The 12,747-nt window shown below is 53.5% G+C and overlaps 5 protein-coding genes across 5 annotated transcripts; all 5 read right to left on the bottom strand.

Moving 5' to 3' along the window:
- Window positions 1–550: 550 nt before the first annotated feature.
- On the bottom strand, window positions 551–799 carry LBRM_35_4930 (putative cytochrome b5 1; the record flags this gene model as incomplete). Its single annotated transcript, XM_001569060.1, has 1 exon — window positions 551–799. One exon carries the CDS (start codon window positions 797–799, stop codon window positions 551–553), a length of 249 nt encoding a protein of 82 aa, XP_001569110.1.
- Window positions 800–1,567: 768 nt separating this feature from the next.
- LBRM_35_4920 (conserved hypothetical protein) lies at window positions 1,568–1,954 on the bottom strand (the record flags this gene model as incomplete). The annotated part of the gene is made up of 1 exon (XM_001569059.1): window positions 1,568–1,954. The coding sequence occupies one exon, from the start codon at window positions 1,952–1,954 to the stop codon at window positions 1,568–1,570; it is 387 nt and encodes a 128-aa protein (XP_001569109.1).
- Window positions 1,955–3,174: 1,220 nt separating this feature from the next.
- LBRM_35_4910 (conserved hypothetical protein) lies at window positions 3,175–5,970 on the bottom strand (the record flags this gene model as incomplete). The annotated part of the gene is made up of 1 exon (XM_001569058.2): window positions 3,175–5,970. The coding sequence occupies one exon, from the start codon at window positions 5,968–5,970 to the stop codon at window positions 3,175–3,177; it is 2,796 nt and encodes a 931-aa protein (XP_001569108.1).
- Window positions 5,971–7,057: 1,087 nt separating this feature from the next.
- LBRM_35_4900 (putative 60S acidic ribosomal protein) lies at window positions 7,058–7,741 on the bottom strand (the record flags this gene model as incomplete). The annotated part of the gene is made up of 1 exon (XM_001569057.1): window positions 7,058–7,741. One exon carries the CDS (start codon window positions 7,739–7,741, stop codon window positions 7,058–7,060), a length of 684 nt encoding a protein of 227 aa, XP_001569107.1.
- A 1,383-nt stretch (window positions 7,742–9,124) lies between these two features.
- On the bottom strand, window positions 9,125–10,888 carry LBRM_35_4890 (conserved hypothetical protein; the record flags this gene model as incomplete). Its single annotated transcript, XM_001569056.1, has 1 exon — window positions 9,125–10,888. The coding sequence occupies one exon, from the start codon at window positions 10,886–10,888 to the stop codon at window positions 9,125–9,127; it is 1,764 nt and encodes a 587-aa protein (XP_001569106.1).
- Window positions 10,889–12,747: the final 1,859 nt, after the last annotated feature.

Raw genomic sequence — 12,747 nt, 5'->3', positions numbered from 1 at the left:
GCAGTAGGAGCAGGAAGACCCGAGGAGAGAGCTGGGGAATTCGAGTGTGAAGCACGAACCTGCAGTAGAGACGGAGCAACGAGCATTGCGAGCGTGCACCCCAGCATGAAACCAAGCGCTTGCGCACTGCACTGGCACTATTCGTCAGCTCTAAACGTCTGGGAAAATAAAACCAAAATACACAAACGAAAACCCCCTGAAGAAAACGTGAAGCACAACCGGTTAGGCAGCAGCAGGGGCCCACTGGCTGACTGTGGTGCAGGAAGGAGAAGATGCTGATGCAGAGAAAAGCGAGAAAGCTAGGGGCTGATTCACGAACTTGTCCGCTCACTGTCCAAGGCAAGTCCTCACCGCAGTCCATTTACACGATGTAAAGGGCCAGTAAGACGGTTCCGCAGCAGGCAGCAATTCAGCGTAAACACAAACGCCAGAGAGTTGAGCGCACGCACAAGCACACACACACACACACACACACACACACACACGCAAGTGCACTGTCTTCAACCTGCCAGGCGGCAGCTCCGCAGCAGAATCTATGGTGCTCTCCCTGCTAGGAGTGGTACTCCCGCAGCTTACCGATGAGATACTCCTCCAGAATGGGCTTCACTCTCTCTAAACTGTGATGGTCATGAAACATCACAGACCCATCCTTGCCGGCTGACTCTAAAACAATCTGCCCACCGGGGTGTAGTGTTGTAATGAACTCGACATCCAAGTGGTAGATATGCCCGTCCACGATAACCCAGCAGTCTTCCAACGTGCAATGTGTCGCCACTTCTTCACGGGTATACTCCTTCATGAGAGCAGAAGCTATAGAGAGAATGCGTTTACGCGTCTGAGGGTTCGATCAGAAGAAAGGCAAAAAGAAACGACACACACACAAAAGGGGGAAACTACGCTTCGACTTCACCTCACGCCATGCAAAACGTACAAGAAGGGAACAATAGCGACTGAGAGCATCGTACGTGCGATTGCCGAGTCGCAGAGGAGAAAGGCGGTAAGTTATCGAAGCCGCCTACTTGACGTCAATGGAGGAAATTTTAACAAGAAGGCGCACTTCTTTAGAAGAGAGAATGAGAAGTAGAAAGAGATACAAAGTGAAGGGCGAGGTGGGGACGGCGAGCGACGGATCACGCAGGTGCGAAGGGTGTCGTCTAGCGACCGGTGACACACGAGAGCGTCTGTCATGAAAAGTCAGATGAAGCCACCATCTGAAATCGTATTTTATCTTTGTCATGTACCATCCACCGCGTCATCGCTAGATTAAAGGGACTAGAAGGAGATACCCAGACGTGCTTCGGTGAGTCCTTATCTCGGCCCCATCAAGTACACGCTTTTCGCTTTCGCTTTTTTTAGAGTACCCTGAGGTGCGCACGAAGCCCGCACACACACGAAGAGTCGTCTCATCGGTTTGAGCCACCTCGATGCACGCTATCGCTGTATCGCAGAGAACGATTCTCCAATCCTTTCGACACCATAAAAAAAAAGGAACACAAAAAACACCTGAGGTGAGCTGCAGAGCACTTTCACCCTTTCGTTCACTGCATGCGCCCGTGCATTCTCTGTCTCACTGAGAGGACCTGCCTGCTTCTATCTCATCAATAGTACGCAGTAGGTGCTTAATTCGGTACTCGCCCTTCAGCACCTGCGCTCGCAGGCGGGTGTTTTCCTCCTTGAGCTCATCACGCTGAGCGCGGATAGTCTCGCATTCATCGCGGTCCTCGTACAGGAGTTTCAGCAAATCACGCAGACGAGCCTCCAGATTCGCACTGCTGGCACCAGCGCAGGCGCCGTCCTCGAGCTTTACCCTCAGTGCCTGAAGCTGCTTCTCAGCACTTGTTGCACGCATCTCCAGCTGCGCAACCTGTGCCTCAGTATGCTGCTCCGTGGACATATGGAGGCCAGCTCCAAAGACTTTTGGTGACAGACGGATGAGGCGGCTCGACCCCAGCATACGAAAAGGTGAGCCCCACCCTTTGTTTTCCTCCTGCGCAGCAATAACTAAGCCGTTCTATACTCTTTTTCTTGCTCGTTGCATGTATGGGGGCGCGCGCGACGTAACCGCTTCTTGCGAGAGTTGAATAGACGACGATGACGTGGCGACAACAGTATGTTTGAGCTTTTCGTACGTGCGCATGTGTGCATGAGGAAGAGTAAACCAAAGAAGGTGATAAGGAGAGGAGGGAGGAGGGGAATCATAAAACCACTCTGCGGAGCGAAGAATTGTCATCTCGGAGGAGGGCTACTCATAGAGATATCTGTATTTTGTTGTCGTCGTCGTTATGGGGAAGGGGGGGAGTTGCTTTTCAAAATCCTTCCCACAGCGGTGAGGCGTAGAGCAATGAGTAGTCTCTCTTCTTTTTCGCTCTCACATCGTGTGGTTCGCTGCAGAGCACTTAGAGAAGCGGGGGAAGCGAGGCGATGCTTTGTGGTCATGCAGTAAAGAGACTCCTGGCGAAAAAGGCGCCGGGTGGTCTTACTAATTTCAGGTGCGCCTGGGGGTTCTTGAAAAGGCACACCTGCTCAGTAAAAAAAAAAAAAACTGTGAGAGAGGGACCAAGAACGCACGCCCACAGAAGCAACGCGGATATTTTAAAAAGCAAGCAAACGGCATATGAGAAAAACAACAAATAGCGAATGACTGAAAAACACAGCAAAAAGCGGAAGTGTAACAGAAATACGGTAGGATGAAGGGAAGGAAAGGGAATGGGGCACAAGAAAAGGTAGCGCACCAGCGATGGCAGCAGTGGTCCTCCCTGTGAAGCTTTCGAAGTCACAGGAGATGGTGCAGCCGCCACACACACGCACACACGCAAGTACACAAGGAACGAGGAACGAGAAGGAAACGTTCTGGGGCTTGGCACATGTCCACCGATCAAGAAGTCCCCCCCCCCCAAAAAAAAAAAAGCAACGAAGACCGCAAAGCATACAGGCAACCAAATCAGTTGCTTTCATTCCCCAATCAAAAGCGATAGAGAGAAGAAGCTGGCAAAGGAGGCGGCTCTGAAGCAGAGCCACAGTAGAGACACCCCACTGCTCCAAACACGCTCGGGAATACCCCCTCTCTCGCTCGGGTCCCTAGGCACCCCCTTCCCCCTCCCTCCCCCCACCCCACCCCAAAAAAGACAAACAGGAAAAAAGAGGTCCGGCTGTGCAACGCAAATATGACCATGTCTACCTACCCTCTAACAGCAGTTGCCGAGCTTCTTCGACAATCATCTGCAGCTCTGGAAGCGTCAGCTGGTCAAAGAGCTTGTTTTGCGTCACCAGAAGCTCCCGCACACGCGCACGAGATGAGACATTCGAATCAGGGAGGGGCAGCGGCAGTGATGGCGCCAAGGCTGCGTGGGACACACCTTCACTAAAACTTTCATCCCGCACCACCTCCGCCTGCGGAGCGGCAGAAGTGGACGACACGACAGTGCCTCGCAGCGGCGACTGGTACCCGATCGCGCCCGAAGCAGGAATGACAGACGACTCGGCTCCGACAGTCTCCCTTCCGAGGGTTGAGACTTTGCCGACCTTGTCACTGGTTCTGGCACCCAGGCCAATCTCACTGGCGAGCGGGGCCAAGCTGCGGTTCGCCCAGCCAAACAGCACGTCAAGGACGGTTGGTGTCTCCTCAGCATGCGGTTTGCCCTCTGAGAGTGGTGCATCTGGTCCATTGGTCAATCGACTGTTACAGTCCACCGCCGCCTGCTGGCGAGCAGTCAATGACGCCTGTCGCACCGAGGGTAACAAATCGTGCTCCGTCATTAGCGGCGGTGGCTGCGGGGGCTGCATTACACCCGAGAGGGATGAAGACACCGCGCAGGGGGCATCGGAGTTTCCTAAGCCGCCATTGTGTGGCGGAGCTTCAACGCGGCCCAAACTGACATCCGTGGCACAGGCGGAATCCATCTGACCATCATCACGGCAGTTCTGCCAGAACAGCAAGGAGGACTGCAGGGTAGCGAAGCAGTAGGACTCCTCAGCAGACATGAGGGCGGGGTAGCGAAACTTTTCAATATAGAGCACGTTCTGCACAAAGCTCAGTGGACGAGCGCGAAGCACAAGCAAAAGAAAGCATGGCAAAAACTCGTCGGCGCCGAACGCCAACGGAACACTACCACCGTTGCCCAAGGCGGGTGTCTCGGCAGCCTTGCCTGGCTGCTTGGGGCTGCGGCGCTGTCGAATAATATCACCGACTGCGAGGCTCAAAAGCTCACATGACCGCATCCCACAACGAAGCTTCTCTCGCGGGGATTTGAAGAAGTCCATGCCGTCCAGCTCGAACATCGCTTGGCCCCAAACATGATGCTGCTCCACCTCTGGAAACGCATGCAAGTGCGCTGGCGTCATGTCTTCCAGTCGTATGAGCTTCTCTTGCAGTAGCTTACTTTGGCTCTTCTCCTCCTCGCAAACATTGAAGATTTGGTGATAGAGCCTTGATGTGACGTACCGTTCGATACCTTCCTGCATGATCACCAGCCGCTCCTTGTCCATGGAGAGACGATGCGTCTGATACAACACCGTGTGGCACCTCTCCACGAACTTGTTGTACATGTTGGTGTTCAGAATCGGCTGGTGGGAGTGCTCATTCTTCGAGACGTACTCATTGATCACCTTCGCCAGGGGTCCTGCGCATCGTAACACCATGAGTCGCTCAAACTCACCGTAGAAGATCTCGTTGTCAGCGGCCACGACACGGCGGTAGTCCTTGATACACTCGCGGCTGTACTCGTGGCGAAGGACATTAGCGTGGATAATAGTGGCCGTAGCGGTGCCCTTTGGGTCCGTCGCGCTAGACGCTAGTTGAGAAGAGCCAGCAGTGAGCGCAGCAACACCTTGGTGTGCGCACACCGAGGTCAACAAAGTGGGCGGAGTGGGTACGTCGATTATCTGATCATGGAAACTGGCATCTCCGCTATTGTGCGCCTTTGCCGAGGACGCGCAATTTGATTCGCTCTGCTGACGCTGTCGCTTGCTAATGTGCGTGTACTTCTCTATGTAATCCTCCAGGACAGGACTCTTTGGTGGTTCATCTCCGCGGTCCTCAATTACGACCGTCTCGGCAACCGACTCATCACCTGAGTCGGTACCTCCTGGGCCTGTTGCGTTCGCCGCCGCGACACGGTTTGGCGAGGGGGCCGACAGATTGAAGAGCTCCGTCAACGGCTTCAGGCGCGCGGTGGGGTCGCTTGCGTTACGGTCTCCCATTATAAATGGTATGTCTACCAGGCTGGTCTTGTGAGGCGATGCGCTCTTGTTCACCTCGATTTGGGGAGTTGCAGGCTTTGTGAGTTTGTGCAGCGCATCCGTGATGAGATGCACTTCACCCGTGTCCATCAAGGGCATGTCGATGATGAAGATTTGAAGAGATGAAGGATCGCGTGAACAATCGCCCCCCGCCGGTGCGTGACCGTCAGTGTCAATAGCGCTGCTCTTCGGTCGCAGCGCATCAGCATACGCAAGGACGGCAACCTGGCCTAAGTGGCCAAAGCGCTGGACATGGTTCAGGTCCTCGGTAAAGGTACCGCGCTGGCCGCTGAGGTTGGTGAACTCAGAGTTCCCCAAACTGTCAAAGTGCAGGAGGTGATACTCGAGAAACCGGGCGAGGGCAGCCCTGAAAGCGTCAGTCTTCTCTGGTGGAAACGTCACTACTGCCGTGGTCGCCGCATCACCCGTGGCCTCAGTCTCTTGGTTGGAAGAACTGCATTGCTCTGGTAGGTCTTCTTTCTCACCAAAGAGTGCAGCGAGCGTCGGCGCAGCTTTGGTGCTTGACACGAAAGATGGGCGCCGTGCAGTAGCTAGGAAATAGGGTGCGATATGCATCACTTCGAGCGAGATCTGGCGCGGCACCAAGAGGGCATCACAGCGCTCCTTCAGTTCGAAAGACGAGAGGAGGCCCCCGGGGAGAATACTCTGCAGCAAGACGTTGTGGCGCAGCTCATACTGCTTTACTGCATCCCGCGCCTCAACTGATGTCATTCTCTTCTACCACAGCTTCGAGGCACATACACACACACACACACAAAAAGTTCTCTAGTGGCACGATCGGTGCTGAGGCGCGCTGCACTGGAGAACGCTAGCATGAATAGAGGGGCACTTGCTCGCTTCGTTCAGCAAAGTCAACCACAAATGAGCCACCCGTGCCACTAAGAAGGCACTTTGATTAGTTTACCTAAAGAAAGTGGGGAGTCAAACAGAGAGAGAGAGGGTAGACTTCAATAGAGGTAGTGTCCGTCACTCCCCCTTCCCCACACACCGAAAGAATGAAAGGCTAGAGATCAGTCCGGCATGACAAAGCTCAGTAATAGAGAGGGTCAGGGAGAGAAAGATGAGTATAAAGAGAGAGAATGGGGAGAACATGAAGAAGAGAAGCATAAAGAGGGAAAAATGAGCAACATCGATGCACGGGGTGTGAGGATGTCAGCGGTTCAACAGTACGTAGGAGTCTTGTGGCGCACAAAGGCACGCCTACTCCTTGCCATGTGCCCAAGTCCTTTGGAGCGCTGTCGTCATTCCACGACACCTCAGCAAATCGCCAGAAAGTATTCCTGGTGTTAGTATAAACCGTCTCTGTAAGCAGCACTACGCTACCCTGAAGAGAAGGTGAAGAGTGGTGTACTGGATAGAGGTACTTGAACGCGTTCGCTTTAAGTGTCTCCCTTCCTGAGGATCGGTAATTTGCTCATCACAGAACCTAAAGGAAAAGCGCATACACACATACACAGCGAAAGAGAGAAACGTGACACGCTTATTCGCTTTTTAACCTTCTCAGCAGGGAGAAGGAACCAGCATTAACAGTTAGGCTTCAGTCACAGAGAAACCCAAACCTACAAAAATCTAGAGCAAGAATGAGGCAGAGCGACAGCGAGAGCGAGATGGAGTTGCAGCTTTGATGAAACGACATTCTTCATGCGGTGGAGGAGAACCATTCCTTCAGCGACCACCGCCGTGACCTTCGCTGCTCATTCGCCTCATTCCTCCAACAACTCGGGATGACAACAAGAGTAGTGGCATGTGTTCTCATCCCACCTCTGCGCAACTACGCTGCCTGACAGACATGCGCCCGCTACTTTTGACGTTTACTTGACGCGCTATGAATCACTTTCTTCGCCACGCCGTTTGTCCAGTGCGCTGTCAGGTCAATCTTGAACTCAGCACACTCCACCCCAAAGAGCTTCAAAAGCTGAGCGGCCTCCGCGCTAAGCGTATCACCCGGCTCGCACACGGTGGTATCTTGTAGCAGCACAATAACCCCACGGTCCAACTTGATAGGAAGACCAAGCTTGGCGAGGTGGTCAAACATGCTGTGCGGAAACTGCGGCAGCGGACCTGCCTTGAGCAGGAGCGATTCAGTTGCTGTCTGCCCAGTGCGAGCGTAGACTGGCGCACCAACAGTCGCGAAGTACTCCTTTACCTCCTTCTTGCTGAGGTTTGTGAAGAACAACCCACACAATCCAGTCAGAAACGGTGACAGCTTGTGCAAGTTCTCTTTCTGCGCACTCTTCTCATCGCGGCCGATGGCGATCATCATAAGTTTGTTGTTTCCTAGGAAGATGCGGCTGTCTTCGGCACGCTCCTCGCGAATCAGCTGCAGTATGTTAGTGCGGATGTTGTGGAGCTGAAAAGTGTACACATCAGTGTAGTCCTCCAGGGCTTGGCGGATGCGTTCAATCAGTTTGTCTTTGTCTGCGCGCGTCTTTGCCTGAGTCTTCGTGAGCGAGACAATTTTAGCGCGCTTCGACTTTGGCATTTCGTATACAATTGTGTTTTCTTCTCTGGAGCAACGCCGGGAAAAAGGGAGGAGGTTGAGCTCTGCTTGTGCTTGTGTGAACAATTGATGGAGAAGACGTGGCGTGTAATACAACAAACAACTGCAAAGGTTCACCTGTGTGCGCGTGTGTGTGTCAGTATAGATGTGCCGCTTCAAGATGAGTAACTCGTTTGGCTTCGGTCAGGGAGCATCGAAGCGAGCGGGAGCGGCGAAGAGAAGGATTATTCTGCGTTGTGACGCCAAAAGGGACCAAAGCCAAGAAGCCGCAAAAAAAAAAACACGAGAGAGAGCAAGCCGATAAAAAACGAAACCATCATGGCGAGAGGGACACGCATGCTTATTTGCTCAGAGCTTCCGAGCAAATCTCGGGGAATTGAAAACTTTGAAGCACTTTTTCTTCCGTGGCCATCATCTACTAGGTAACACACAATGCAAGAGCACAGAGAGGGAGGGGAAACGCGAGCGCGCGTGTCTACACTCTCCAGCATAGCTCCCACGCAAAGTGGTGTGAGGAAAAAGAAATACTCAACGTGCAGTCCCTAAATATCTCTCTATAAAGAGAGAGAGCGATACGTATATATATATATATATATATATATCGTTCCTTCGCTGTTTCTTATCCGTATATTGGTCAAAGCTCTGTACCTTACGTCGCAAGATCCAGTCAGCCACTCACCAAGCAATAGCGATAGGGAAATAGTCCTGTGGAGGACAACTGAAAAGTGCAGCACCAAAAAAAAGTCACCAGAAGCGCAGTGCAGGAGAGGGGAGGGTAATCTTAAAAGCAATGATAACAGACGGCTGTTGAAAATCATAACACCTTCGGACAGCATCTGTAGTTGTCGCCTTGGACCACGCACGTCGCAGCGGGGAGAAGCATGATGATGGTAGCAAAACACAAGAGCGCAAAAAAGGGGCAGTAGGATAAAAAGGAGGTGGAGGGGGGCAAAGGGACGTTTTTTTTCTTCGTTGTACTCAACACTAGGAGGGCATCGCCTGTCTTTCCATCGCTGTAGGCGTAGTGCTCATGTGTGCTTTGCCGTTACCTGACTGCCGTCCTGCCCGCTCCCACGTTCCCTGAGGCAATCGGACAAAGAAGAGGGAGTGTGGAGGAGAGAAGGAAGGACACAGGAAAGACCCTATACAAGGAAAAGCGAGCGGGGAATTTCAGCAAAAAAAAGGATACCACCATTTCACCTCGTCAAAGGACGGAAAACGTGCCTTTATCCTCGACGCATCGAAGAAGGAGCAGTATGCCTGAAGAGAGATGCAAGCAACAGAACAACACAGAGCAGAGACACCCCTCCAAAAAAAAAGAGTGAGAGAGAGGGGAGCTCCTGTGTGCGTTGTCTTGGCTCCCCATCAATTGTAACCGCCAAAGATGCGAATTCCAAATTCGTAAATGTAGTCCGTCGTCGAGAACTCCTCGTCCCGCGGCCAGGTGTGAAGTCCACCCTCCACGCGGACCAGCTCCACCTGACTCCTACCGTCATGCCCAGGTGGTACGTTGTCGCGTTGCACCGGCACCTCCCAGTTCTGCTTGGGAACGGAGTCGAAGGAAAGATTTTGCGGTGAACAGCGATAACCATCAGTGTACCTGCGCAGCACATCCTTTGACAATTTCTCATTCGCGCGCCGGTGCAGGTTGGGTTGTGGAGAGAAATCTGTGCTCACAGTTCTGTTCCTCGTCGTGCCTTGGTTGTGAACCTCTCCCCTACCACCGTCGTTCACCTGCGCATTCGCATACCCGGCCTTCTGGCAGCCTCGCTTCTGAAAGCCTTTATCTCCAGAGGAGTGCTCATCCATGGGTTGAGTCATGCGCCGCCTACCTTCCTGTGTGGCGCTGATATCCCCAAGGTTCATGCGTGAGTCGACACGTTCGCGACCTGGTGGCGCTACATTTTCTTCCGCAAGTCGTGCATTCTCAGCCTTACTCTTCCCAGGAACCATGTCTGGTGAGGCCTCATCCTTAAAACAGGTCGACAGTTCCACACCCTCACCACTTGGCGTCTTACGCGTCCTCACGTTCTCCGGCACGGTGCACTGGGCGTAGATCATGTTCGTGTAAGTGTCGGTGGAAATGGTTGTTTTCGTCTCCTCCGTACACCCATTTCGCTCTCTCCACCCCTCCAAGTTCCACACTATTGGTGGAAATCCAAGCAGTTTGTTACCACCCCATGGCACCACGGGATCCGCGGTACCGTGCACCATCAGCACACTTGCGCGCGACGTCGACGAGGCCTTCTCGAGGGTAGCTGTGCAGGCGGCAATCCCAGCAGCGTTTCCTGGGCGCATCTCAACAACACCGGCGACGGAGACAACAACGCGAAACGTGTCAGGTTCATTGCACGCCAGCACCTCCGAAAGCATGGCGCCATTGCTGAATCCGACGGCCATTACACGATTTTGATCAATGCACATGCTTCGCGAAAGTTCTGTCACCACCTGCTTTGCTAGCGCCACGTCGTCGGGCTTGTCGCATAAGAAGCCGCAGCACATGCCCGCGTTCCAGCCGGTACCCAAGATACCCACAGAGCCGCACACGCTTGCAATCAGAAATCCGTCGCGGTCTGCGTAGGACATGAAACCGGTGGCGTCCAGGAAGTGTTTGCAGTTATCATTCAGACCATGAAAGAGTACCATAATAGCAACCCGCCGTGGTTCTCGGCCGTCCACCGCTGTGGGGTAACTATCCGGCACGTAGAGCACCGCCTGGCGCTCTGTATTCTCCTTAGTCTTAAACGTCACCACTGTTTGTCGTCCCTTAGGCAGCGCAGGTACCTCAAGCGCGCAGCCGTCGGCTGCTCCAGTAATGAGGTCGGAGATGTAGACCTTCTTACCGCCAATGTTCAACTCACGGATCAGCTCGTGGACGTCAAATTCACTGGGTGATGGGATCACTCCAGACTGCGGGGCCTTCTCCGCAATGCGTATCGTGCCAAAACTCTTCCATAAGTAGAGTGGTACAACGAGGATTAGCACGCCCACCACCATGAGGTAGATCCGGTGCTTCGCGCTTGCCCGAGATGTCCTCTGAGGCAGCGCTTCGAGCAAGTCCTTCTTGAATGGTGCTGCCTCAGAAGACGCCACAACGGCATCCTCAAAGACGACCTCCTCCGACGACATGGGGGTAAAACAGAACGAGACGTTCGGAGAAGAAACGCAACAAGGAAAAAAAACGATAACAGAGCAAGTGTGAGCTGAGAAAGGTGAGCGTCAAGCCGCTTACCAAGCTGGGACAAATAGAACTTACTGACTTGTGCAGGACGAACTGCCGACGACAAGCGAACAGCGGCATGTGACGGTGTGAGCAGTGTGTCGTACCACGGTCCTCGAACGTGAAGACAAACGTAGAAAGTCGAGAGGGAATACGAGAGAGCACGTTAGAGAGGGGTGCGTACCAAGCGTACACGGATGGCATTTGCAGCTAGAGCTGTGCACATTAAACAGGAAACAAAAAGACAGTGCGTGCCGGAAGCGCCCTAGTGCCGTAATAATCAAGTCTTCGCACTGAAATTCAGCTTACAGCACCTACGTGGTGAGCAACAGCAGCGCACACCCCTCCGGAGAGCTGCTGAACGTCTACTAAAATGATCTGTGATCGCAGACAATAAGAAGCGAGGACAGCGCGTTGCACACCAGAATGCCCAAAGGAAATGAGATAAAGGGAGGCAAAGCAGCACGGATACAGGTACACAGTGAGTCCGAAGCGCAAGAGAAGAGTGGTGCTGAGCCACTGGAGTTGCAGGCAGCCCAGGGCTTCGCCTTTCGCCAAGGCTAACGAAAAGGGGAAAAAAGAAAAAGAAGGGAACCGATGGTCGCCAAAAAGGAGTCTTTTATAGAGAATTTCAGCAGACAAGCACATGAGAGGAGAAGTGAGAGCAGCAGGTCTCTAACTGTCACATCCGGTGAAGCATCCACATACCCCACATCACTATCACGAGTACGGAAATCCTTTCTCGTGCTTCCCCGCTACTTTTCTTCTTATTCGCTCTTCCACGGCCTCTTTCCTCAACTAGCGTATACGCCGCTTCCTCTATAGCTCTGCTGCTTATCAGGATAAAGAAACTACGGCTGCCAGTACCTCCACGACGTTCACGCCAGTTGGGGCTGAAGAGCGGGGACAGGGTTTGAACAGGGTCGCTGTTATGGCTACCTTGACGGCAACCTTCTGGATCCCACAAAACCCAACGTGGCTCTGACTGACAAATAATGATTTCCAGGCTCGCCTGCAGAGTGCACTACAGCATGGATAAACGGTAACAGGAAACGTGAACAGTGGCGTGAATAAGAAGGAAAAGAAGAGAACGGCTGAGAATTGACCCTGCAGTGTCCCGAATGAAGCAAAAAGAAGAATACGGCGTGGAGGGTAGTTGAAGTCAAAACATAAATTGCAAAAAAAAAAGCAACGAGAACGCGGCGGTATACATCAGAGATAAAGAGCGTCCCTCCCCTCCCTCCTCCCCTCTCCCCACAAGGAGACCCACAAGTTGAACCGCTTACAGCTCCATAAAGTGTGCATCCTTTCGTCGCTACGCACACACAGAAAATAAACTCGCATAAACTGACACAAGAGTAAACTACGACGCCTCTTCCACTTTCAGTGTCTCCCTCCTCTGCGACACAGCCTGAGCCCAAACTCCGCCCCGCCTCACGCCCTGTCACACGCACATCGCGTGGCGCAAAGCAGCGGTACAGCACGGCGCCGACAGCGCCATGGCTGCACAGCCCTTGCCTCGAGCGCTCCCCACCACACTCCCTCCCCCATATGCCGGTCGCCCCGTGGCATCCCGCTCGGGTCTCACACAGGCTCCCCCCTCCACCACCACCGGGCAGCGGGGGCCGGGTGCGAGACACATTCGAGTCACGCTCACACCCCTGCCCATCATGTGGATGGCACCAACGCGTTCTCCGCCGCGGGTCGCTCCGACGCAGCGGCATCCACGACCTCACCCGCCGGCGCGGCTACTCGCCGCTGTCCCCCG

Source organism: Leishmania braziliensis, chromosome 36, assembly GCF_000002845.2.
Source record: "Leishmania braziliensis MHOM/BR/75/M2904 complete genome, chromosome 36".
Classification (NCBI taxonomy): Eukaryota; Euglenozoa; class Kinetoplastea; order Trypanosomatida; family Trypanosomatidae; genus Leishmania; species Leishmania braziliensis.
This window is presented reverse-complemented; position numbering and strand designations above follow the sequence as displayed.